At 41.3% G+C, this 27,435-nt stretch overlaps 1 protein-coding gene and 1 long non-coding RNA gene across 2 annotated transcripts; one reads left to right on the top strand and one right to left on the bottom strand.

Moving 5' to 3' along the window:
• Positions 1–192: 192 nt before the first annotated feature.
• On the top strand, positions 193–24,940 carry LOC146688105 (uncharacterized). Its single transcript, XR_014916344.1, has 3 exons — positions 193–268; positions 2,232–2,326; positions 23,335–24,940. It is a non-coding gene; the product is annotated as an uncharacterized LOC146688105 (long non-coding RNA).
• Positions 2,476–8,171, bottom strand: LOC146688106 (phosphatidylinositol 3-kinase regulatory subunit gamma-like). Its single transcript, XM_085438755.1, has 10 exons — positions 7,821–8,171; positions 5,837–5,948; positions 5,611–5,709; positions 5,310–5,490; positions 5,106–5,222; positions 4,854–4,996; positions 4,570–4,746; positions 4,413–4,487; positions 4,125–4,295; positions 2,476–4,021 (listed from the first exon to the last, which is right to left on the bottom strand). The coding sequence occupies exons 1-10, from the start codon at positions 7,870–7,872 to the stop codon at positions 3,745–3,747; spliced, it is 1,404 nt and encodes a 467-aa protein (XP_085294881.1). The 5' UTR covers positions 7,873–8,171; the 3' UTR covers positions 2,476–3,744.
• Positions 24,941–27,435: the final 2,495 nt, after the last annotated feature.

Raw genomic sequence — 27,435 nt, 5'->3', positions numbered from 1 at the left:
TGAGCTTGTAAAAAAAAAAAACAGAGAGGGGGAAAAAATCCCTCTTATCGATTCTGCTTCCAACATAGCAACTGACTGCTGATTGGCTAACCTGCGGCTGGTCTCGGACTGCCATTGGCTGATCGCGTAGCGTGAAACCGTGGAATCGGACGGAGACAGAGGAGAGGAGCGACGCGATTGGCTGCTGCAAACTGAAAGCGAAAACCTTTTTTTTCTGAAAGCCTGCAAGACAGTTGATGGTGTGTGTGTTTTAGGCGTGACTCCAAAGGTAATTCGTTCTGCTACCCCCCCTCTACTCCAGTCGGGACTTATTTAAATTGAGAACTAGTAAGCGAGTTGTAGCACTGAGGTGTGCTGACAAGAAAAAAAAGTGGAGGGAGAGGGCCTCTGAGTAAAAATATGTAGGGGGGGCTGGGTTTTTACATACGTTCAACTCTTATAGCTGGAAGCCAGGCGAAAGTAGATGTTAGCAGTGATAGCCAAACTGCTATAAAAGCTTATAGTTTTGGGGTCATAGCCATGTGGCAGTGTATTTTATGTGCAAAGAAAATGTAGAAAAGGCCCAGCTTGACCTTTCAAGCCTTCATTTTAATAACCAGCAGTGAGAGAAATAGGCCCTGCACTTTCTCCCCTCTCCTTCCTGCCCCACATATTTTTCTTCCCACCCTCTCCCTGTCTTTGGGACACTCAAGCAGCCGCCTGAGGGTGACTCATTGGTACACTCTGTCCTATCCAGAGCCCTCGAATAGTAAGACTACGGAAGTGCTTAGCGGCCACTTGGAATATATGTGAATATAGAGAGGCAGCGCTACAAACAAAGACCAGAGCACTGCAAAGCCTAATGTTCGGGTTATGACAAAAGTAAGAAGCGGGGAAAGATGTAAAAGCCCAGTCTTCAGGCTAAATCTTTATTTAGGTAAATGCATCATCAGATGAGGTGTAGTTTTTATTACCCAGCTCAAGTTATTGGAGATAATTAGCTGCTGATGTTAAAGTGTGTCAAGTGTCACTTGAATTTGTGCAATCAATATATACTGATTCCACAATACAGGATTAATATAACATAGATAATACAATCAAATGCATTTATTTAGGCATTTAGAATAGTTTCTCATTTATGTTATGCAATTGTTATTTTATAACATTAGGTAATTCCCACCGTGAATACATTTGTTGAAAGCGCCTTGAGGTGACTGCCGTTATGATTTGGCACTATATAAACAAAAATAAATAGAATTGTTATATTTAGGTAATATTTCACTTGACCGACCCTGCAAAAGTCAAGTTTTGGAGCTTGATTTCATAATGCTGGATGAAATAACATTAAGATAAAGTCATTTGCAATTACTCAACAATTGTTCTTGGTTGCTAATATGAGTTTTTGTGATTTAATCTAACATCAGTTAACCTATCCAAAATCTACCAATTTGTTGGTGAATAATCCACAAATATGTTCTTGTTTTTTAAACAACTTAAATTTTGAAAATGCAATTCAAACTTCTGTGCTGCTATATCTCTATGCCACAGGTATGTTGCTAAATTTCAGGAATGGTAGCAAGGCTCCATGATATGCAATTGGTGAAAAAAAAAATCAATTGGAGTGAATGAGACATGATGTGACTCTTACCATTCGAGGGCTGTGGTGCTATCTATCTAGCTACACTGCGTCTGGTGAGTCCTAGCCAGGTTTGCATACTGCGTGTCCACCCACTCTCCATGCTGACACGGGTAAGAGGTAGTAATCCGTGGCCTGGAACTCTCCCCCAGTACATCCCTGCCCTCTGCACCTCATTAATCCTTACCTAACACAGACCTTCTGTGATGGTTGAAAGAGGCCACCTGTTGCTGTGGTCACACAGGTGGCCAGTGGTGGTGTCATCCAGGGTCAACATTATCATCATACACCCCAGTGGCAATACATGTGTTTTTCTGAGGATTTTGCACTGGTGAAATTAGCAAATTCAGTGTAATTGTCAGACAGGGGTGATGCCGACTGTGTGATAAACCTAGAAGGAAAAAAACCCAAGCTGCTCTCAAGTACCAAATGTTAATTTCCTTTTTTTTCCTTTACAGAAGGATCAAAAATTTGAAAATGCATGTGAGAGCCATGCAAAGCATGTTCCTAAAAAATTTTTTGGAGTGACTCAACGGCAGTCAGGCTGAGTACGGAAGAGCCTGCGCACATCCTGCTATTGTCTTTATCGCTTCCTTTCTCTCCCATCTGTCTGCAGCGTGTCCTCCAGTGCCCTCGCTGTCTCCCACCTTGGCAAACTCAAAGATAAGCTCATTGGACTACCACTGCTTCAGTAAAGACTGTAAACCCAACGTAAGTTAGTGTTAAGCATAGTTTTGGTCACTGGAACTTTAACAGCACTTAGAAAAATAACAAAGCTGCCTTCAACCTTTTTATGATTAATGTGAATAATAATAATTTTTAAAAAGTGTTTCTTGAACAGTGTTAGCAACAGACTCGAATTAGTTGACAAAACCATCATCAGTTTATTGTCTTTCAGCAAGAAAAAGGTCAGGATCTCACATTGCTTAGCGTCACCTGAGGAATTTCCTCAGTCCCCCAGTGAAGTTTGATTATTTTACGAGGCTTAAACAACCTACTTCCATAAAGCAACCTTTAGAAATACACTTTTATTATGTCTCTGTACAGAGCGTCTATTGTCCTCAAACTCGAAAAATGTGCCAAGTTCAACATGGATTCCTTTCCTCTTAAGCTATGTAGGCTGCATGTCATGGAAAAAAACATTCATAGCTCAAGCAATGCCACAGTTCAAGTAATTGAGGCAGGATACTTCCGGACCTCTGGCAGTTCACACAAACATTGGAGGCCACTAAAGAGTGCATTTTTGTGGCAAATGTCAACCTCTTGCAACAACAATACCTTCACCACCATCACCACCGTCATCATACATTGCAACAATAGAAATACTGTTGGATTGCACTTTCATCTTGTGGCATGTTTATAGAAAAAATATATATAGAATACAAAAAGCTTATACTTCTTTGAGTAACAGAATATAACATACAGTACTTCAGATTACGTTTTGATCAGCAGGTGTACATAAACTGCCCTACCCTTGCCCAAATGCAATTACTGGACTAAACAGGGATGTAGTTCTGCTCAATATTTAGTGTTTTGGTCAATGGGTATATGCTCTTACTATGGTATTCTACAGGATGTTAATGCTACATAATTATCCACTGTATATGAATGTCAGTTTATTTAAAAAAAAAAAAAAAGAAGAAAAAAAAAAATTACTTGGCCCTCCAAACCACCTGGATGAAACTACATGTTTACACCATTCCCCCACCCCACCCCCACAAAAGCACTTTGTAGTAATAATCCAATTTTAAAAACTGAACAGTTTAACTCAAAACATCTCTAGCAATGTGAATTCTTGGCTTAAAGAAAAAGTGCAGCACCTGATGTCAGTGAGTAGATCTCAGGTGGTCAGCACCCCTACCCAAAAGGTGTGTTAAACAAATGGCAATAAATGAAGTACCAAAAAAAAAAAAAAAAAAAAAAAAGCTGAAAGCTTAAAACAGTCTTAAAAAAAAATAAAAAATAATAATTCAAGCTGACATTCAAGTTGCGGTTCCACTTCTGTGAAATCCCATTCATAAAACCGTTGGAATCACTGTAGTGCAAAAAAAAAAAAAAAAAAATTCTATACAATGCACCCTGATGCAGTCTCTCGCAGTAAACATGTCCTTTTGTCTGTCACCACTGGATTACATCTCCGGAGCGGCAGGGGCCATCCCCGACGTGTGTTTTGGAGTCTGTATCAGTTTGTGTTGTTCCTCTGCGTGCTGTGAAGGTGTGGCTGCAGCTTTGGCGTGCACCGGATGTGACAGCCGCACATCCAGGGCGTCATTGTGTTGCACTAATGAGTGCAGGCGATAGTGCAGGACAAGGTCTTTCAGTGAACAGTGGACATCATAGGGCTCGGCAAAGCCGTATCCGTGCGGTGTGCTGTAGATCATGCAATGCTTGACTTCTTCGTTTACGCTTTAACGGAAAGAAGGACATCTGTAAGTGTCATGTGATCAAATCAAGAGCAACAAGCATCTCAAACAGATTCCATTTTTTGGGGCCAAAATGCTGGACTTACACAACGGAGCAGGCGTAACATCCCTGTTTGCTGCTCTCGCGGATCAGAAATGTTCCAGGGACTTTGCCTTGAAGCATCTCCTCTGCCTGCGTCCGACTCAGTTCACCAACAAACCAGCTCGTCTCATCCTGATGTGGCAAATTCTTCTCATCTCCCTTTAGCACATACGTACTGAAAGAAAGAGGGTGGTTGTCATGTCTCTTTCAATTCTGTCTTCCATTAACAAGTTATATTTATTAATTAAAATTAATGTTTTTATATTAAAATAAAGAATGTGTTTAAACTTACTCATCAAGGCTGTCGTTATGTGCCCCCAGCCAATCATTTATGCGTTTCTGCCGTACGCCTTTGTGATTAAGCCAGCTGCAAGAAGAAAAACTAAACATTGTAATCCCTAATGATTGTTACCACAAATGCCACAAAACAATATTCTGATGCCACTTACTTGAGGTACTGGTCTCTCATGATGCGTAGCTGGATGAGGTCTGGCCGCAGGTTGTTAATCTTCCTGTCCGTCTCTCTGTAATCCTCCACCTGCGTCCTCAAGTCTTCCTCTAAATGAATTTTGCTGTCATAGATCTCTGCGAGACGGCACTTCAGCTTCTCGTAGTGTATCAGAAAGCTGATGAGGGAAAGGACAGGTCACAGGTGTGACCAGAGTTTAGGGGTTTATGTGCAAAATGCACCCACATTTTAAGAGCCCCCCCCGGCCACTGTGCAATGAAGTACCTCTCCAAATCTTTGTCAATTCCCTCCAAATGGCTGCTTCTCTCAAACTCTTCTCCGTAGCGCTCCTGCTCACGACACTGCTCCTCAAAGATCATCATAGTCTCATTAAAAGCCTCTATCGCCGTGCGCTTCATCTGGATCTCCTGTGTCATACAGAGTATATCCATTCAGAAAAGACTCAGGCATTTGTTAAAAGTAAATCAGACCATTAAGAAAAGATTTATTTTATTTTAAAAAGGCTGTATTTTTAACCTGTGAGGTCTTTGTGAAGGCTTCGTAGAGACGATCAAACTCCTTTGATTTCTCTTGGTACTGACTGTGGACCTCCTTAAGCTTTCTTCCAGTCACATCCACACTGTCCTCTTTCACCTAAACGCAGAAATTTCATTTGCTTAGACGACGCGTATCCTTGTGTTTATAAAGTAAAAAGAAATACATTTGTATTTACTCACGAACCTGCTGGAAACGGGACACAGGATGGGTAAGCATCAGATCCAGTGAGGCATTATATTCCACCAACGGATGGTGCTCATAGTACCAAATGAGCTCCACCACCGACGTGAATGTGAGAGGGTCTGAGAAGCCATACTTCCCGTCACGGTGGTAAATCTTGATCAGCTTGTTGTGCCCGTCTTTTCTAAAAATTTGAGTAGAGAAAAAAATTAGATCAGTGCAAAATACAATTTAAACCTCACCATTAATATTTTCTTTTAGCGCTGCGCTTGGAATCACGGTGCTCCCCTTCTCTTCATCTTACCTTAATGTCAGCGTAAAGTCTCCCTGCAGCTTTGTGGATGCATCGCGCACCAGAAAGGAGCCATCAGGTGTGTCTCGGAGCTTCTCGTTTACCTCCTCCCTGTGGGAAGTCAGTTAATGCTTAACGGAATTCAACGTGCCAATATGTTTAACAATCAAAACATCACACGAGACCTTTGAAAGGATGGGATATTTGCTGAAGGACTGCGGATGTTCTCATCCTTTACCTTGTTATGTCACCCCAGTACCATTCAGCGTCCTGTAGCGAATGCGCAGGAGGCGAAAGGCAGTTGCTGTTCATGGTGGAAGATGGTGGCTTTGTTGACCTGGGAGGGAGAGCTGCATGCGAAAGACAAAACGATGGAATGAAATGCAAATTTTCCCCTCTTTTCTTAGAGAATTTAACACAATAATCTGCCACAAGATCTACTTAAGCAGTTACTGTAAACACGACCCCTTCAATATTATGACCCCCCCCCTCCCCATCCATCCAGCCAGCAAATGAGGCACACACAGTTTGTAACACCCTTGCTTGATGAAGCCTGACAAGATCTGAGAACATGCCCGGGCAAGTTTCCAAGTTGCCAAATCATTACCAAGATCTTCAGTGCTGTCATTACTAAAAATAGAAATGTAGCTTATGAGTTAACTATTAAATTTGTTTTTTTTAATTAATTATTCCAAATACTTTAATTATAAAATCCATTATACACTAACCAGTATCCAACTCTTGTGAAATAAATTAAAGTCCATTCTCTAAAGTTTGCCTCTGGCACTGTCCTGAATTGCATGACTGGCATTTAATAGGCTATAAATTATATTTTGAGTCTCTTGGACCACCCTTTTCATTTTATAACCATTGCGAGCTTAGAGATCATAAGTTTTCCATCAACCCTGAAGGGAGGAAGAGGGAGGGGGGGGGGGGGGGGTGATCCGTGACTCTGGCTTGAAGACTAAGCGTTTTCCTTAAAAATGAAAAACGAGGGGAAACCGCATCAAGAGGAGTGAAGGGCGATATATTTCACTGCAGGACAAAAGTGCCTTTCACGAGGCAGTTAGGGAGAATACAAGAGCACCCTCACACAGGGGAAAGTGTGGCTTTCTCCCACCATCCGCTCACCTTCCACCCCCTCCTCCTGACCTCAAAAATAAACAAAAGACAGGTGCAGCAGTTCAGTGAAACGCTGCGGCTCCTGAACTCTGCAAAAAAATTTAAGTCTGCACACCTTTCCCCCCTCCTCTTCCTTCCACGGAGTCCTGCCAAAAAACACTCCACCGGCTTCCAAACGCCACATGCTTGCACTAGTACATGCACTAGCAATGCATGCAAGAAATTATTTAAAAAAAGATGCCAAATTAAAAGTCTGAAACGCACACAACACAAACTGGCTGACCCACTGTTTTCATTTTTGTTGTGCTTCCTACACCCTGTATTGTCGTCACAGATTTTCAGCTCTCATAAACCTCTCCTGCAAGCTACTTAATTAACTGTAGCCCACTTAGTATAGCTATTCGTAAATTAAATAAATGTATTAAGGCTAAGGACTCTGACGCAGTATTTTTTACTAATCAATTGGCCAAATCCAATTAACATAACTCAAATCGGCTACAGCACATTCGCTAAACGTTTTCGGCGCAGTAACAACGCAAAAGCAAAACAGGCTACAAAATAAGCTGCAGGCGAGTTTATCGGAGCTAAGTCATGAGACGAGCTGCCTGTAGCCTACTTTCTGAGCTAGCGAGCAAATTAACCACGGCTGGCTGCAGTGGAGAACAAAGCGGTCGTTCATTAACGCACTCGCGACTATATTCTCTATAAAATGCACTCTTTCCTCTGCCGCACACGTTTGGGTACGTGTCGTTTAGGTTTAGTGGGACAACGCAAAGCCGCCGTGCATCCCTGTCAAAGTTTGCCATATGTGCCGAGACAAAAGAAAAGAGGCAAGCCACTGCGCCTGGTTCTCCGAAAGGTATTACGTAATTGCCAAGTGAATTGCGCTATGCATGCCTGGGCAATGCCACTGGGAGAGCGCAGCACTGAGGACCTGACCATTGCAACGCTTTGCCGACACCTGCACAGCATTTTCTCAGATGTCAGCTTTACTAACAGATATTAACCGATAAGAAAAAAAGAAGAAGAAAGCGGGCATTGATAAAACGCTCCCCGACCCCCCGCAGATGAGATAATGGCTGGTTTTAACCCTAACTTACCTGGTGCTTGGTCCATTTCGATGTAGAATAAACCTTCGGGAGGATAAATCATTCCTGTTTCACTAGAGTAGTCCAGGTTGCCGCTGTTGTCTTCGCAAGTCTGAGCAAAATAATAATAATAATAAAAAATGCACGTTTCTTTTAACCTAATTTAAGCTAGGCTACTTAAGAGTATTCGCAGACGCCACGTCCTACATTTAAGTGAATAAAAAGATAACTCATTGGATTCCGCGTCCATAAGCATCCCACAGTCAAAAATTTAGTGTTCTTAAATCGCCTTTCTAAACAGAGACCATTTTCAGACATAATAGATTGTCAGTCCGTGCCTTCTCACTGTGTGGCGGCGCTCTAGTTCATCTGGGAAGTGGAGCGACTTTAAAGGGCTGTTCGTAACATCATCTTGGTACAGTCCAAGCTGCTACCACAGTAGGGGTGTTCTTTTTCTTGTTGGGATCCTGTGTCGTGTACAAAAAGGAGCTATTGAAATGTATCCTACGTAATTATTTAAAAGTAAGCGTTTTAAATGAAAATGAACATATATGCACTTAAATAAGTAAATTGTGTAAGCAGATATATGGCGTTTTCCACATAACATCCACGAACCCCTAAAAGTGTAATAGTACATTCCAGACCGTTTCATTCAGATCTCCTCAAGCTTTGCCCTAACAGCTGAAAAATCCTTTGCTGTACATGAATGGATTTTTTTTTAAAGTTAAAATTACGAAATGAAAATATTTAACGTGTATCTTTTAAGCAATCAAGAATTAGAGCAGTTTCAGCCATTATGGTTGCTCCAGTTTATTGATAAGTGAACACATTCTAAGAAAACAATGTCCTGTTACAGGTTTTAGCATAATTAAACTTGGTTGGCTAAAACACCTTTTGTAGTTTCCTAGTTGGCAAGTAAGTATTATATTCTTGTTGAGCTTGCCAGACACGTTCAGCAACAGTAAATGGCATCTTGGCTGACACCGCTCATAATTACTGCTGCTGTGAGATCATCCAGTTAAAGATAGCAGGTGTGTAACCACCTGTACACTTTAGGTCTGAAAGAAGTGGTTATTTTACAGTGACACATTTTGCTATTTCTTGCCTCATATGCTAAAAATGGCCAGAGTATTAACAGTACTGTCCTCTTATGTGTTCGGAGTGGATGAATACACACATTGTAGTTTGCTCATGACACAGAATGACATTGTGCTGTAAATTTAAACAGCCATGGCCTCTTCCACCAGTTGAACTTAGTGGCTACAGAGAGAGAGAGAGAGAGAGTGAAACAAGGCCCGCTTGGTCAGAGGTCTGCCTCTGTTGGTGTCCAGGCGTTTATAGCCACTCCCCTTTTGACCCAAGTTTAGAAAGTCAGGGGAGGTAATTGCCTCCAGCATTCCTTTTTCCCATCAGTAAGTTGATTCTTTCCTGTATCCAGTCTTTACCCAAGAAACACTGAACTAGCTGCCATGATCAACCTTGTTAAGACAACAAAAAGCACGATTATAGGTGGATGTGGGTCATTTAAGCAAACACAAATTGAGATTATTAACTTGTATAATAAAATTCACATTAGTCTGTAATTTGCTTGTTGCACTGAATCTGAGTTTAACTTTCTGATTGATGTCTGTGGGATGTTGGCATGTTTCTCAGGCCTTACATCCACCGTACAGCAGCTATGTAACTGGGTGCTCACACATGTCTGAGTGTTTGTGTGCTCCCGGTGCCCCCATACTTGAAGAAGCCTTGAAGTTTGTCATGGCGTACTACTCGGCTGCTTCCCCTTCCCCCCCACTCCCACTACCACAGTGTCAGAAGAGCACAGAATTTGCCCCCTTTAACTTCAGGGTCTGACCTCTGTGACACATTTCACAGCCACCACCCTCCTGAAACAGAAGACAGCTGGAGCTCCAGATATGTTAGCAGGGGGACAGTGGGTCTCTGGGCTCTGTGTTGCGGATGTGTTGCTTCTTGATCAGCATTAGAAAAAGTTGAACTAATTAGGTTATGCTGTGTGTTCCCTGTGCGTCAGTCGCATTCGTTGTGTGTACGTGTAATGATCAGGGAGAGGGAGGGCTGTCCTGTGGGATAAACCTTTAGGCTCTGCACCCCAGATCCAGGCAGTCCTGATGGGATCAGTGAAGACTAATCGGAAGATTAACAGGATAGGCTGATACTGCAAGCCTGCCAGCTGCCTGCTAGCTGATGTGACTCATCTTGATATCCACCACTGCAGTATGCCACCAGATTGTGGTAGTGCTGGGAAACACTGTGCACGAGCTTTAAATTAATAGGCAGATGTTTCTCTGTGCAGAAAACAGCTCAAGTTTTATTTTGTTAGGTTTAAATTTTGACACTAATCTGACAAACAAGAGAAAGTCCATTTTAAGCAGTAAGGAAAGTGGGTGTCAGCTAAATTATAGTTTTTAATTTCTGACAGGAAAAGAAATGTAAATAAACTAGAGACAATTTTATGAATCGATCACACCAGCTGCAATGCCTCCAGATCCATATGCAGTCATCCCTACATTTATTACACGAGTACTTAGCACTAATGAGTTGGACCACCAATAAATTCAAACGTGGCCCGGTACAAACTCTGTGTGATGTCCAGTTGTGCCCACGTGCGCAGGTTATTGACTAATTCAAAGCAACCCAGTGAAGTGTGATGTGTGCTCCCTAAACCAGAGAATTTCTAGTGATCTCTTGTGTCCTCTACACGTGCATAAAAGTGAGTGCAGGAAATGTCCCATGTGATTATCTTACATTTTTCACAGTTTATATGTAAAAGTGATCACAGACTCACAAGGTGAAAACAACATATATTTTATTGCAGCTGTTAACTGGAACCCAGGAGATTGGGAAATATGATTGGTTTGGTCTCATAGAGATTGTTAGATCAGTGTGATTATGGTGCGCTATATGTTAACTCTAGGGAAATTATGAAATGAGTGTCAATCCCCATATTTAAGAGTGTTAAGTGTTTACATGATAGTCCTCCTGCTGGTATTCACTCAGCCACAATAAGTCAAACAAGCAATACTGGACTTAGTGGAATAATCTCGTGTTTTTTTAGAATAATGATTGTTTAGACTTTGTTAAGGAACGTTATTAATCAGATGTTTTTTTATATTCCTCTATAGTGCAGTGTGGGCTGACACAGTATGGAGAAATCATTTCTTAGTTCAGTTCACCAGTGTCAGTATCTGTGTCATGGTCTTGCACTGTAGCCCTGAGCAAACTGCACTTCTCTTAAACCTTCTGTACTGTAGTGTGCTACTATTCACGGCCATTGAAGGGATGCATAATGGCCTTGGCAGGGCGTACGATATTCACCATGGAGAGACTGTGGGATTTCCCTGATCCGCAGCCAGAACCAGCACACAAAGCACGCAGCAGTCCTGCCAGAGGCAACTCAACTGTGGGCAGAGTGTAGGGCGGCTATGGTCTGGACCCCAGGACCCTGCCATTGAGGAAATGTAAGTGGGGACAGTGTCTGAACGGCTTGAGTTGGAACAGAAAAACCTTGGATGACCAAAACTATGAGCTTCAAATAGCTGGGCCCTGGGAAACATAGCTTGTTCTTTTAGGGAGGTCAAAGAGAAGCCAAAAAGAGGAAAAAAGAGGAAAAAAATAAAACCAGTGTTTGATGGATGGAATGTTAAATTGGAGGCTACTGTTACTATAGACATCAGGAAAACGGACATATCATTTTTCCAAATGCTCCAGTGCTGCCCCTCTCTTTCTCCGTCCTCTGAATTATCTCCTAGAGGTCATGCCTACCTCTCATCATCTGTCACTCCATACCGTCAGAGCCTAATCTTATTAACCGAGGTGACAACTGAGGTCCTTGTGGCATGTCACCTCATAATATCTGCTAGTTCGGTGTCTTACTTATGCAGAAGATGACTATTCAGTGGTATCAGCAGCATGAGTAGGGGTCTCTTTTTCCTCTTGTACTTTCCCCACTGTAGTGTACATTTCAATGTCTTTTTCTCTGATTCTACCAATCTCCGACCTGTATCCCCATGTAATGTTTGTGCTATATGTGTAAGGTCGGGGGGGGGGGGGGGGGGTGTCCCATTTCACTGCAGGGCAACCTGCATGTGACGAATAAAGCTTTGATTGATTGATTGATTGATTCTGTTTCTCTGAGCTGAGGCTTTCCCCGGCTCTGTGGTGAGCCAAATCAAGACTGGAGATGAAACCCTAATGCCAAATGAATCCATGACATGCTGTCATTTCTTGTCCTTCTATCATATAAGTATAGGTATGGATCCATGTAGGTAATTGGGCTGCAAGTAACAAAATTTTGTTGCTGAATAAGATGATGATCACTTTTTTTCCCAAGTGTTTCAAATATCAGAAATACAGAAAAACAACCTTTCATGTACTTTTTGTCATTACTGTCAAGCTGAAAAATAATTGTAAAACAATGTTTAAAGTTAGACTTTCTGTGACTTATTCAGTTGCCTATAATATTCTGTGAACAGTTTCCAATGTGAACAACACAATTCTTACGTATGTAACTTACTCCTCAGTGCCTCTATTCCACATCCAGTAATATTGTTTTTCAGATATGTTGGAAGTCAGATTTCAGAACTCCCGAGTGATATCACTCTTGAGTTAGTGCATTCCAGTAGTAAAGTGGGAAAAGCAAGAAAAAACAGGCCTTGCTTTGGTTCTGAGTTAGAGCCATTCATGTATCACTATCAAAAACACAGCTACAACACATTTATGGATAGAGCTTGGTCAGTTTAACTTTAAGTTTTACAGTTTTACTACTGTTTATATTCACTGCCACAATTTTAGATTGTTAACTCTTGGTTGGTGGGGTTGCTCCCACTTTTTGAGTAGGAAATCCGAGTTGAGGAGCCACTCTAGATTAACATTACAATTGAAAACTAGGTAATTTGGATTTCCAAGTTAATCTGTAATGGAATAATCAACAGTAAGCAACATTAGCTAAAGTTATCTTAGCAATAGAGTCCAATAATCACTAATAATGACATACATTTAGCGCCCAGTGAAACACAAAGTCCATATAAAGACAAAGCAACAGAAAAAGATGTTGGTTCAACCAGCAGTTCGCTTGAGGCAGCGTTGGCAAGGAATCAAGATATGGTTAGCCAGCAAGCTGCTATGTTAGTTAGCACTTTTCCCCGGAAATAGGACTAACATTACCTAGATTAAACCATGTGCAGTATAAAATGTGAATGTAGCTTCTGGGTCTGAAAAGCAAAGCTAACATAGAGGTGCTTAAACCTGCATTCTTCTTAATGGCCAGGATGTGATGCCTTGGTTGCAAAAAGACCCATAGATGTTTATGGAAAACATACTGTGTCTTTCTTTTGGCTGATTACCACGCAAACCAGCTAGATGTTATCTAATGTAGCAAAATAATGTTAAGTGAAGAAGTTTGGCTAATTTATAAATGACCAAGCTCATCATGCTGACTTTAAAAAAATACTTTATCAGCTCATATTATATGTTGAACATCATAGTGAAAAAGTATTTACTCCCTCCAACATTTGTTATTATTTTCCATCCAGGCCTCGCTGGCTTCGGTTAAGGTCAGAGTTCATGATTCAACAATAGGAAAGAGACAGGACAAAAACAGCATCCATCAGAGTTTTGGAGTGGTCTAGTCAAAGCCAGGACTTAAATCAGATTGAGATGGTTTGGCATGACCTTAAAAAGTTTGTTTATGCTGGAAAGGCCTCCAATATAACTGGATTTAAAAAAAATTCTGCAGAGAAGAGTGGGCCAAAATTCATTCACATGTGAATGTGAATGACTCACTGCCAGTTGATTGACTGCTTGGTGGCAGTTCTTGCTGCCACAACCAGTTATTAGGGTTAGGCGATAATTACTCTTTTCACACGGGGGCAGGTAGATTTGGTTATCTCTTTTCCCTTAAATAATGAAATCATCATTTAAAAACTGCATTTTATATTTAGTTATTTATCTTTGTCTAATATTAGACATTCATATTACTTTCATGATCTGAAACATGGAAGTGTGACTAATATGAAAAAAATAGGAACTCACAAAGGGGGAGAATAGTTTTTCAAAGCACTGTATAAACACAAGTTACAGCTAGCCTTTTCCCTTTTTGCAGTACTAGCCATGAAGCGTGCAAGGCCAGGCTGGATAGTGTACTACTTTGTCACGTACAAATCAACTTTGTAGTCTTTATAGTCATATCTGGTATGCAGTGTATATACAGTGGTCTCTCAGTAAGTCCAGTTCAATAAACAGAGTGTGATATAGATACACAACATAAACACAGTATTGCAACATATGCAGGACAGTCTCATGGAGGCCTAGCTCTCCTCACTGTTTTGGCAAATGACGGTTCCCACACGGAGTGAAAGCATGAGCGGTGCCAGATAATCTGATGGGTTTTTTTGTTTCTTGTCCAGAGACAGGTGTAAATAATTATTTTAGCAGTTTAGCTCCATTCACAGAGGACTAATTCACGAGTGATCTCTAATGCACCCCCGGCTGAATTGCAGCCAATTTCTGTACAATGGGAGTCATAGGAATGACTCTCCTAGATTATCTGTGTACAAACTCGAGCAACAGGATGTTGACTACAGTTGCTCTTCTCCCAAACTGAAGTGGCAACAGGTGTCATTAATATTCAAATTCCTTGATGTTCTTGAAGAAGCATTAAATTGCTTGTTTTGCCTGACGAATACTCCGAAAACCAATGATGTTCAGTTAGTAATAACTGACATGAATGTCCTTTCCATTTTACTTGGAAAGTAAATTCTAAAACTCACAGCTCTGCAAACAAAGATGATATTATTCTTGATACAGTGTGTGACAAATTGGTTTGTGCACAGAAAAGTCATGTTGTAGTCAGCCCTCAGCTTAAGCAGCAGAATTTCTGTGATGATTTGTGTCAAATCTAGCTCTTTAAATAGGAGTCATGTGTGTCAGTGACCAAATGGTATAGCTGGAAACCTCTCTCTCCCTCTCTCTCTCTCTCTCTCTCTCTCTCTCTCTCTCTCTCTCTCTATCTCTCTCTCTCACTCACTCACTCACTCACTCACACACACACAGACACATGCAAACACACACAATCCGAGGCTTTCATGCAAGGCAAAATGGAGAAGCTGAGACCTCTTTCAAGCTCCTGGGCAGTTTCCCCCCTTGTATAAAGGGACACTAGTCTACTTGGCTACACAGCCATCACATCAGCACTATAACTCTATTAGGCACAGCTCCAGGACACACTAAGCAACCCGTAGTCTACAATGGCATCATTGTCAGCAGGGATTGCAGCTATTGTCATCCATGCTACAGGATTTATTCCCCTCCTCCCATATTGCGACCTTCACCTCTGACCCTTGCTGCCATCTCACATGCTCAAGGGACTGAGCGCTTGTGAGGTGTTATGACGTCCAAAGTCTTAAAGACCCCTTCACAATGACCGAAGCCTCCTAAGTGGATTCTCTTGATAGCACAGCTCCTGGGACGATTCAGGTTAGTGTCAGCAAGGAGAGAGGGTTGGGAAGGGGTCAAAATAAGGAGCTGTGATGGGACTGATTGACCCTTAGAAAGGGTCAGTTAGAAGGCATGAGAGGAGAGGAGCTGCCTAAATGGCTCTTTTCTCTCCTTTTCTCCCCCTGGGCAGGGCAGAGAATCTGTATAGTTATTTATGAGTGTGTGGGAGAGCAAGTGGGGCTGCTGTGAAAACCACCAGACCTCTTTGTTGTAAAGACTGGGCTGAGGTGCCTGCGGTTGGTTCTGTCATATATACATGCACATGCAAGTGCTCACACACACTATTAAGAACCCCTCCCAGAGCGGCAAGGACAGAGGAGAGGACACTGTTGCGAGGCAGATTTGGAAAATGAGGTGTGTCTCACACAATAGCTGTCAGCAGTTTGATAGGTGCTTCTCGGGCGTGTAGACCCCAACAAACTTCAGCTGGAAGCCACTGACATTAATTTGAACCAAAGTTGACACACGCTTGTTTAATGTGATTACTGAGATGGAAGGATTTTTATTAACAATTGTTATTCCTGCCATTGCATTATTAATAAAAAAAAAACTATTTTAAACAGTATGACCTCCACCACTAAACGTTTAATGAATTGCTGCATTCGTCGACACAGTCACTCCAAATTATTGTTTTGTTGGTACTAAGGCAGTGATTCAGAATATGCCCGTGCTGGAGTTTTGTTGAGTATTTTTCTGCTGTATTCTGATGCATGCCTGAGACAGTAAATCCATGATTTCTGAGGTTACCATGAGTCACATATTCCTCATTGTAGAGAATAAATTAGCATTGCCTTCCCAGAATTGCATAAAGTTACTGTTCACACCACTGCAGCACGTCTGCCAGTGTAACACACACCACTTCTTTTTTTTCCCTTTCCCTGACAAAGTTAAATTAAGCTTGAATTTCACGCTGAAGTCAAATGGTCATGATGTCATGGTTTGAGGACAGAATGACTCGGTTTGTCTGTTGACTGAGAAGGCCTATTCTTGCATGTTTGGGTGGGAGCGTAGCATATAATTGCAGAGCGGGATAGCATGAGGGGATGGGGGAGGGAGCGAGTTAGCACGCAACATGAGTTTTGGCCCACAGTTGCTGGTGTGGGTGCCAAACTTGTCCAGAGGGCTGCTGTGTGTATCTGTGTGCGAAGCTAGGTTCTGCTCTGCCTAGAGGCTCGCACCGTTCCAAGACACATCTTTCATTTGCACACGCTGAATAACTTAGGGGAGCCCAAGGCAGTCTGGACAGGGGATGGATCTGGTTTTATGTGCTTTTTTAGGGGATGTTGGGCCATTGCCTGGCTGCGTGAGTGTGTGCAAACGCAGGAGAGTCCAGATCTTTTCTGGACGTGCAAAATTCTTCTTCTGAGTGTCCCTTTTCAGAACCGTTGCATTGTTTAGTTGTCAAGTTAGTTGTTAGGGAGCAACCAAACCACTGTACACGTGTTGCAGCCATTTGAGGATTACACTGATCCAAAAATCTGACAGTAAAAGAACAGAATGGAAAGCTTTGTCGGTCTTTTCATATCCTCTCGGTGGGAGGTAAAAGCCAGGACCTCCAGACATGGGCTAGCACTGGTGGGTGTTAATGGGGGAGTTTGAGCGCTCAACAGCCAACCAGATGGACAGCCAAACACTGTGCATTTAGGAAGATCATATGGGATAACCTTGCAAAGACAGATTGACATTTTGCTGACAAAACAAACCACCCCTGTCCGGCACGCAAATTGCCCCCTTTCCTTTTAGCCAGTACACACACACACACACACACACACACACACACACACACACACGTGCACAAACTCTCATACAAATACCTTAAGTGGTATGTGCTTACACAGGCTTTAAGGAAGTTATTTCAGCATGTGTTAAGAACTCGACGGGGAGCCATAACAATAAGAGGATAGGACAGAAGAATCGACAACTACACAACTCCTGCGCAAACATTAGCACCTGTGTAAATGGCACAGCCTTGAGCCAAAAGGACAGCAAGTAAATTCATTTTCTGAGTCATGCTTTGGAATTTCATTTGGTGCTTTAAGGCCAAAGGTTGGGATGTATGTCCCAGAAGGTAAAGAGTGGCATTATCAGTCCTAATTTTCCCTGCTAATAGAATTAGACTGCTTCTAACAAGATCAAGTGTACAGCGAACTAAAGTAGGTCTTTAAAACTATTTCAATTGGTTATGTTAAATCTGTTTAACCACGTAGATAAATCCAGCCTTATCAGATTCCATTACGTGACCCCAGCCCCCTTTTATCTCCTTTTGGTGTAGTCAAAACATTTCACTCGGTTTAGAACAGAACAAAATATTCTCAGTCATGAAAGAACAAAAATCGCATTACCCTGGTCTATGAAACCTCCAAGTCTCCCTGCAACAATTTGAATATGCTCCACATGATTTATGGCACATAAACTTCCTCCCACCCACACACAACACAAATTTACATCAGTAATACAGCTTGTACCCACACTGTGTGTTCCAAAATACTGATTACATTTGTTGTCATAACATTTAACGTAAATTACTACTGTCATCGTTCCACTTCACGCTTGCGTCTGTGGCCTTTTCACCACACTCTCCATGTCGGCACAGGAGATTCTGTGCAAGAGATGACTGTACTCTAAAAGTGCTGACTGCACAAGGTGAAATTGTCGTGGTAACCCAGAAAAATGATGCCAAAGACTGTTTAACTCATCTGGTTTTGACGAGTTTTATAGAAAAAAGTCAAATTACACAGGGAGTTGTAGCTTTGCAGATTAAGTGTAGTCATATTAACTGTTAAGAAAAAAAAGAAATATAAGTGCAACAATACAAACAGTTACATTACATTCTGGGAAATTTTCTAATGACTCGGTCATATGAGAGAAGAAATAGGATGATACAATTCCTGTACTTAGGAGAAACTAGTTGTTGTTTGATGACTGCCCCATGATTACATAGTTTTTTTTATCTAAACAATTTCTGTCTAACATATGATTCCCGAAAAATAGCCAACATGTTTCAATCCGTCTGTGCTATTGTGGGCAACTTGTTTGGGAGTCAACTCAACTGGTTGCCAGCTGGTTGTGTTGTGGTTATATTTCCATATAAAAGCAAGGTTGCTGAGTCCTCATGTCATTTTGCAGTTAGATTGCTATCCTGCATCAACTATGTCACGATGTATGGAGGAATTTGGTAAATTTGTATGCCATCATAAAGCCTGCTGACTTTTTTCATCAGTATTAATTAATTATTAATTCATTCAGTACATTTTTTACGATCCAAATACCCGGGAAATAATTCCCAACAGCCTGCATTTTGAATTTAGTGCTATTTAGCAAATATTTAAATGCTAACCCCCTCAAAATAAAATGACTTCGGGACACTGTCCTCTTCAAATGTGTTTGCACTACGATCAGTACTCTTTGTTTGTTTCGGATGAAGGAGCTGGACATGTTTCTGTAAAAATGACCTTCAGTGTATTTACACATGTGCATAACTGGACATAACACAAATCTTATTTTTTTGGGGAGCTTTAAGATTAAAAACCATTCAGTGTCCAATTTGCATCCACACACGGACCTCTGCAAGGTAATGTCTGGAAAAGTTTGCACATGTGTGAAAACAGCTTAAGATGACAGTTGAGCACAAAAATCTCATGCGCTACACCTATGCATGTTGCGTCTGTTGTAGTGACCGTGTTAACATGCTGAGCTCAAATCAGCAGCACTCACGCTGGTTATGCTGCACAACAAGATAATTTGATCTTTGGAAAGTGTCCCGTGAGAATATTTTACTACTCTGCCGCTGCCTGTATGCTGATTTTTCATGGTGGATTTGTTCCTTTAAAAATTTGGAAAAAGATCCGTTAATGGATTTGTTAGCTTAATTTGTTTAGTGATAAATATTACGGTGAAATTTGGTGGGATGTTAGGCAGCTGAGATGCGCCTCGCTCATGTGGTCCCACTCTTCCTGTAAAACCCCCTGGAGTGAAAACAAAGATGAGCTTAGTGAATGGATTTAATCCTGTTTGATCATCTAACGAGGATAGAGCATGTTGCTTGAAGGTCAGAGGCCTCTTAAGTTGGTATAGCTACTTTGACAATTACGCCTGTCACAGAGCGTTAGCTTTTATCAGCAATGGAAATGTCAAAAGGTAAACAGGTCACTAATAGCCCGAGCCGGGGCTTTGACTGCAGAAACATAGTTGTGTGCTCAGATGTTCTGGGTGAAGCACAGACAGCCAGAAAAACAAACAGACTGGCAAGCAGGCAGTACGGAGGCGAGCACACAGTTGTGACAAAGAAATCCTCAAGATCACATGGTCGTGAAGATAGTTTATGCCGCATGTCTAACCCTTCTCAGTTTGATTACACTCATCATGCTCAAATTTATGTTACCCACAGAGATTCTTGCTTGTGCTATTTTGGTGAGGGCTGTTGCTTGGGCTTGTCTCTGACGATTCAGCTAAGTCTTGCCCTCTCTCTGCCCAGCTCCCACACATACACACACACGCACACACACTACGTTCCCTTTCTCTGTCTTTCCCTCCTCACTGCCCAACCACATCGCCACACTCAGTTTTCCATGGCTTGTCATTCCCTGGTGCTCTGCGAACTAAGTAAACTCACAACACAATCCGGAAATAGTGTTCCAGGAGGAGAGGGTGGGAAGGAAAATCCCTTGACTGGTGCTGGCAAGAAGTCGGGAGAGAGAGAGAGAAATGGTATTAGAGCCATTCACACTTCATACAAGACTTGTTCCTTTCACAAAATTCTCTTTTTCATTCAGAGCTCTGGCTCTTTACATTTAATAGTTTTGGTGTGAAACTCAATTGTTCAACGGAGAGAAACACACACTTAGTGCACACGTGCACAGGTTCAGAAACTGTGCACATGTGCACTAACTAAACAGGCCATCGGTGGCAGAGGTTAACTTATCTTTAGGCCAAGTGGTCAGTATTAAAAAAGGGCAGATGTCTCTGTGGAGGCGGGTGTGGAGGAGTGGAGCACAAGGTGCATGGGCAAATGTTGTCTGAATTAGTTCAAAGTCTGAGAGAGGAAGTGGGCAGAGTCGGGTGAAGACAGGTGGTGTGCCAGCAGGTTAAAAGCAGGGTCAACTCCATAACTAAGGTGTCATCTGGATACCTCTCCACAGCTGCCAATCACCATCAGGCCACAGCGAGACATGCAGCGACAACAGTCCCTACAATTATCTAGTACATGCCCAGGAAATGTTCTGTGCCTGTTGTGCAGTTGCCTCTTGGTCAGGGTGGTAAAATGTTCCACCTTCATTCGTCAGAGGATGTGGTCAGATCTCAGCTGAGAAGCCTGGGACTGTATATATGAAGCAGCTGTGGAACTTCATCGCTCAGATCGGATCAGTATATTCGGTATTAGTTAAAAATGAAATGTGCTTTTGCAGGAAAGAAAATGAGATAAAAAGACCCTGTCGCTGATCTTTAAATGTGTTTAGCTTGGTGCCTGCTTGGTGCCTGTTAAATGGCCAACAAATGCCTTGCTCACTTTTTACAAGGGGAGGACAGCCTGCGTGAGTATGTCTTACTATAACAGTCAGTAACATGAGATGGGGAACCACACAACCGCTAAATCAGTAAAATGGGAACCCACAGTCACTGTAATTTGGGAGAGAGCTGGTTAACCGCCCCTCATAATGGATGGTGTTTCTGTTTAGCCTAAGGCGTTGGAGCTGAGGTCATATGCAAACAAGGCAGATCCTAGGGCCTCATAGCATTTGTACATATATTTGATTGAGTTTGCAAAAACATGCTCTTTGACAGGCTACATGAGGCTCTGTAGCTGAACTCTTTTAAAAAGGTTCTTTCATTTTTAAGGCCAGAACTACTGTCACACCTTGGACCTACATCACCTTGCACATGACCTAACAAGCAAAGGATCTCCCGGTTTGATCAAACCCATTATGGGCTGTGGTGACACCTTGCATATAAGGGAGCAGCCTAAATTAGCCTAATAAGAGTTGACACCAAACCTAGCACATACTTAGTATTGTGTTTTTGTGGGTGGTACAATATACCCAGCGTGGAAACGTGTCAAAAAATGCTGTTCATGGAAGCTGGAGGGTGGCCCCAAAAGCAAGTCAGTCCCCATAGACCACTATTTATAAAATGTGCAACTATACTCAACTTTGTTCAGAAATAAATAGCTAATTTCCCCATATATGCCAACCCACTTTTCATGCAAACATCTGAAACATAATATGGATGTGGGATGTGTGTGTGTGTGTGTGTGTGTGTGTGTGTGTGTGTGTGTGTGTGTGTGTGTATTCATATATTTGTGGGGACCAACAGCCCTTATGGGAACCAAAATCCTGGTCCCCACAAGTACAGTTGGGTTACAGTTGGGTTATGGTTAGGCATTCATTTTTCATGGTTAGCGTTAGGGTAAGGGAAAGCATTATGTCAGTTAGATGTCCCCACAAGATATGAATGCCCGACGTGTGTGTTTGATTGCATGAGTGTGTCTACTATTAGACCAGCTAAGACCATACATTTGTGTTTCAGTTTTGCAGGGTGAACGTCTACTGTGAATTATTTTACACTAACTGCACGTGTCTATGTTTGTGTAGTTCACCCATGTGGTCTATGGGCTGACCCAAGCTGACCCATTTCAGAGTTCTTCATAGGTCTTTATTAATTACTTGTATCCCAAAATATGTGTTTATAAGGAAATTGTTGTTTCTGAATAGGTCAAGACTCCCACTACATTGTTTATCCAGTTCAGCTTATTAGAGTCTTAAATCCAAGCATTAGCATGTGAACGCCACCTATGTCTTTGTACAGTGTACTCAGTTAATTTGATTGTCAACTAGTTCTAACTAGTAACTATTCTGATATTTAAGTACATTTTTTAAAGTGGCATATACTGGTTATTTTCCACTCAGTAATTTGACTCTTGGAACCTTCTAGAGTAACTTTGCATAATTTACAGTTTAAAATAATCTTTTATTTTATCTTATAATGGGCCTGCAGTCCCTCAGGTCATCTTAAAGAGGCCTTAAAGAATAAAGGCCAACTTTCTTCTGATTGGCTGCTTCTCGTAAACAGAAGGTCCAGACAGCAGCTGGGTGTGGCTGCTGTGCTCACAGTAAATAAATCAATAAAACTGTGGAAATGTAAATCTAAATTGCTAAAACTCTGATTTTGGTCTATACGGATTACATGCACACACTGACCACATGAATTGAAATCAATGTGAAAATCCACATTATATAGATATAGTATATAGATGGCTGAACATAAGGAAAAGCATAATAGAGCCACATTAAGTTATAAAGCCTCTCTCGATCTGTATTTTATGAGTAATCAATCATGAAAACGATCCAGTTAAACTTAACCAAATGTTATAATTTCAGCTTTACTTGAACCATGTGTTGATTGTATTAATTTTTTTATTTTTTGGTGAATGTTCCTTTAAATGATTACATCATCCACTTTGCTCCTTTTCCCCCTTCACCATGTCCCTCTGTACTCCCAGCCTTTTCTGCCCAGAGACAATTGGCTAATTCACCAGTGTATAACACTGCCACCTCCTGATCCACAGGACCGCCAGCTGTCTGGCACACCTTTCGGTGGCACGCTTAGTCCATCCTAACATTCAAAATCACATCTCTTGCATCAGAATATGCAGACTCAACGATGTTAGCTGCAGGTTTCTTTACCACATGACTTCAGCCATATTTTCATTAATGGGGGGAAAAAATGGAGAACAGATTCATTTGCCTCACGGTCACAACCAACCCTGTCTGGGTTTATTACATGTTATGCTGTGTGATGGTGCTGGTGTGCCATCTAGTGGAACAATGAGGAAAATCCCATCACACCGTTGCCTAAAGACACCTATACTGTGACATTCCCTGCTAAAACGTCTGCATTTTCAAACAAGGACAGTGTAAAAAGTTACAGCTTGATTTTGCGTGTTGATCGCATTTTGTAGCATTCGGGTCACAAGAGAAAGCGTGCAGTTGCAGTACGTCTTTTGTTTTTCCCACAGGCTCAGCTGACATCCACGAGTCTGTGACTTTAAGAGAGGACCAGGACACACTGCAAAGCTTCCATGAACACTCAAAGTCTCTTTGTTATCGGCTTCATAAAAACAGGTGCTGGAGGGGAAGAAGCACAGAGCGATTTATGTAGCAGTTTATTTTTTGTTTGGAGGTCTTTGATTTTGCAGCCACTCGTTTCACATGATGTCTAGTTTCTCCAGACAACTGGTGGTTCTTTTATGGCGATATGTTTGCTTTGATGTTCGTTTTTTCACTTTTTTCTCCTTTTTTGTAAAAATAAAAAGAAGACTAGAGGGGAAAATGGGGGAGAATCGAAAAGAAGCTGTTTTCTGGTTTATATATAAATAAATAAAAAAAGTAACCAATCTGCTTAAGAAAGTATTTAATAAATATCAGACAAAAGCCACCGTAGCCAGGCCTCATTTGCCATCTATTAATGTTTTATTTCTTGCACTTCCACAATCAGTTTTTTAGAGTTAATAGGCCGAGGTGGGTGCATATTAAAAGCATTTTTTTAAGCAGTCTATGATGTCAAATATTTAGATGCTGTGACTGATTATAAATGAACATGTAAACAACATTATATTATAGCTAAAATATCAAATTAAGAATGTATTAGATTGCAGTGCCCTACATATAATTTACTGTTCACTTATACGTCCTCATTTTCCTTACTGTTGGAACTGTGGGGATCTTTTAAAATATGACTCATTAACAAGGCTGATTATTACGATCACTCTGAGCCACTGTTTCTGAGGTCCCATATAACTAATTTCAATGATTTGTTGTTTTTGAAAGTAATGCAAATAATGTTTAAAGCGAAATCAAAGTTACTCCCAAACTGCGTACAAAGGTTTTTCTGACTACGGGAAAGTAAATATGTTTTGTCAGATTTTTGTAAGTTGACTGTAAAAAAAAAAAAAAAAAAAAGCAAAGAAAGAGATTAAATGAAGATGTATTTCTGTTGTTGATGCTGATATGTGCATAAAAATGTGCAATTCACTTGCAGTCTGCAAACAAATGTTCTACAAATATATTTTTGAGCGTCATATGTGAGAGTATTGTTGCTGTTCTGTTTGTTGATGTTATGTCGTTCTAGTCTTTCTACTTGGAAGGTGCGGTACTTTTAAAGATAGAATATAGGCCGAGCATTAATTTAAGCACTGCCTCACCCTGAGCCTGTTCAGTCACTATTTGTAACATGGATCTTATATGAACTGTTTTGTATATCAGTGTAAATGTGATGACTGAATGAACGATTAAACATCAAGTATTATTTTTTTATGTCTCACTTTTAAACCCATGTATCTATCAGATGATAACGCGGTGGAGTAAATGACTGTTTGTCCTTTAATCTCCTAAAATGATTGAAGAAACTAGAAAATTACACTTTTGCCCTGCAGCAGAAACATGGCCTCTATGCCTCTTTTCATAGGCGGAATAAAATAATGGCTCTTGGGAGGGAATGACAGACATGTGATATAGTTTAAATAATAGCAATTACAGCACGCAGTCTTTCCAGAAAGTGACAGTGGCACATGAAAACTGTTTCAACCAGTTCTGAAACTCACTCTTAAAGGTTGAATGGAGCAATGGAAAGACTGTTTTGTGACATATTATGATAATACATTAAAGTGAAGGTGCAGTGTAAAGTTCATCAGAGCTAAAAAAAAAAAAAAAAATTAAAAATTAAAAAGTCATAGCTTAGCTGGACAAGATGTGGAAATAGTGGGGACATAGGATTGAAACAAGAAGGTAATAATGTGGAAATAGTACGTTATTACCACTTAATTACCAAAGTAATGTCTTCTCTTTTCTCTCCTGTCTCCCCTCAGCCCCCAGATACTCACAGCAGATGGCTGCCCCTCCCTCAGCCTACCTTTCTTGGGGTTTTCTCTCTAATATTGTAGAGTCTTGACCTTACAACATAAAGCAACTTGGGGGCCACTGTTGTTGTGTATTGGTGCTATATATGAATAAAACTGAATATATTTAAATCAAATACTAAACAGCAATAGTTTGCACAGGTGTACCTAATAAAGTGGCCTCTGAGTGTAACTTCTGTAAGGCTTGAGTAACTTTATTCAGCAGGTGGCAGTATTGAGTCACTAAGAGCGAAAGGATTTAGTCCTGCAGTTAGATCTCTGTGCAGGCCGTCATTAAAATTCAGTCTAACCTATTTGTACACTGTGTGGGACAGCATCACTACAGCCTCGCACATCTGCGTCTGTAGACACATGTTTACCTAAATAGCTGTTTCTTGTTTTTGTCTCACTAATATTTGTGATCTGTTCACAGCTTTCTTTCACTCCTGTCTCTCTGACACCCAGAGCCCAACAATAGCAGTAATGCCAGGCTAACAGAACAACTCACACCTCATTCTCCTTGTGCTCTTCTCCATCCGGCTCTCCTTTGCTAATCCCACTTGCCATGACCTCTGAACCCTGGATGTCATCTTACATAAGAGGCTGATTGAGGGAAGCACGCGGGTGCAGCCTGAGGTGTGTTGTGCCAGCTCGTTTAAGCTCATTAACGGTTACTCTAGGATACAAATAAACAGCTACAAATAAACTTCAGTGGCAGAAGCTGGGGAAACTTATTCCGGTTTACAAGCGTCGTGTTCAGCTTCTGGTTCTCTGAATATTTTAGGTTCCAAGGTTTGGAACGTTTCTTGTTTTTCATTTGGCTGCCATAAAGGACACTGACTCTTTAGTTGTGTCTGCATCTGATTACACTCTGAGTATACACTTAGCATAGAACAAAACAGCTGAGGGAAAGAACACACGCTTGAATTTTCTACTGTTTTAAAATTATGTGACCTCCACAGTGGGGTCTCTCCCCAAACAATCACACACATACATACACCCACAGACCCATCTGTCCTTGCTGTATCGGTGAGGGTGAGTCACTCTGCTCCAAATGTCCAGCACGCTGCCATTAAAGCAGATGAATAATCAAACCACTGCTTTGACTAAAGCAATTGGTCTAACACGCGCACACAGTCATAGTTTGTCCTTTGTCCTTCCCGCTCTTGCTTACTTCCAGGCTAACATTTGGGGTCCCTCCTCCCAGTGAGCACGTCTTATGATTATAGCTGACAGGGTGTACTCTGCGGTGGTAGATTTTCTGCTGTCCTCAAGTGGGACACATTTTTAGCAATAGAAATAGTCTTGCAGCTTTGTGAAGTCAGTATATTGCTCTTGTTTTCTTTCCAGAGAACTAGCAAAAAACCCTCTGAACCAAAAAAAACTCTCAAAAAGTGTGTCTTCAGCATTTTCCCCCCACAAATCAAAACCTATGTGACTGAAATTGAACAAATGATCTCCTCTTGTCATCCTCTCGCTGTTAGATCTGATTGCAGCCCTCCACAGCATCAAAGGCATTATTCCAATCCACCTGCTAAAGCTTAAGTGGCTCACTGGTTCTGATTTGGACTTGTATTACTTGTATTACCTGTATTACCTGAAGAATGAATTAAATATATTTTTGTATTAACAGAACACTCTATATGAGGAAAGTTTCAAGGTTAGGTTTCATGATCAGCCACCAGCACAGTGAAGTGACCCAGTATAGGCACTGGTCCACTTTTAGCTGTAGAATATTTGCATGAAAAAGGACAACATAGAGCTTTAAACTCACAGCAAGCGAGTCCTGTGTTTGAACCCACCGGCCTGTGGGGGGATCCTTCTGTTTGGAGTTCTACCTGTACCTCTGTGGGTACTCCAGCTTCCTTCCACAGTCCAAAGACATGTATGTTAGGTTAACTGGTAATAACTGGTGATTCTGAATTGGCCTTAGGTGTGACTGTAAGCATGAAAGGTTGCCTGTCTCCCTGTGTTGATGGCGAGGTGTTTCCCGCCTCTCGCCCCAGCATGTCTGCAAAGAAAACGGATGGGTGACCTTTTTGCAGTTCAGAAAATTTTAATGAATTTAATCATCATAAATCATAAAAAAAAAAATACAACAGATTTATTTTCAAAGCAAAAGCAATATTTGAATTAATTCAAAATAAAAGAAAATAGTGTATTTTATTTTATAGGACCTTGCATAGTATGTAGTGTGCCTGCTCAAGGCAAGCCAAGAGGTGC

This window comes from Copadichromis virginalis, linkage group LG18 (assembly GCF_057382275.1).
Source record: "Copadichromis virginalis isolate Kocher_CV1m ecotype Utaka linkage group LG18, C_Virginalis_male_GT1.1, whole genome shotgun sequence".
In the NCBI taxonomy this organism is placed as follows: Eukaryota; Metazoa; Chordata; class Actinopteri; order Cichliformes; family Cichlidae; genus Copadichromis; species Copadichromis virginalis.
The sequence above is the reverse complement of the archived record's forward strand: the minus strand, read 5'-3'. Positions and strand labels throughout refer to the sequence as shown.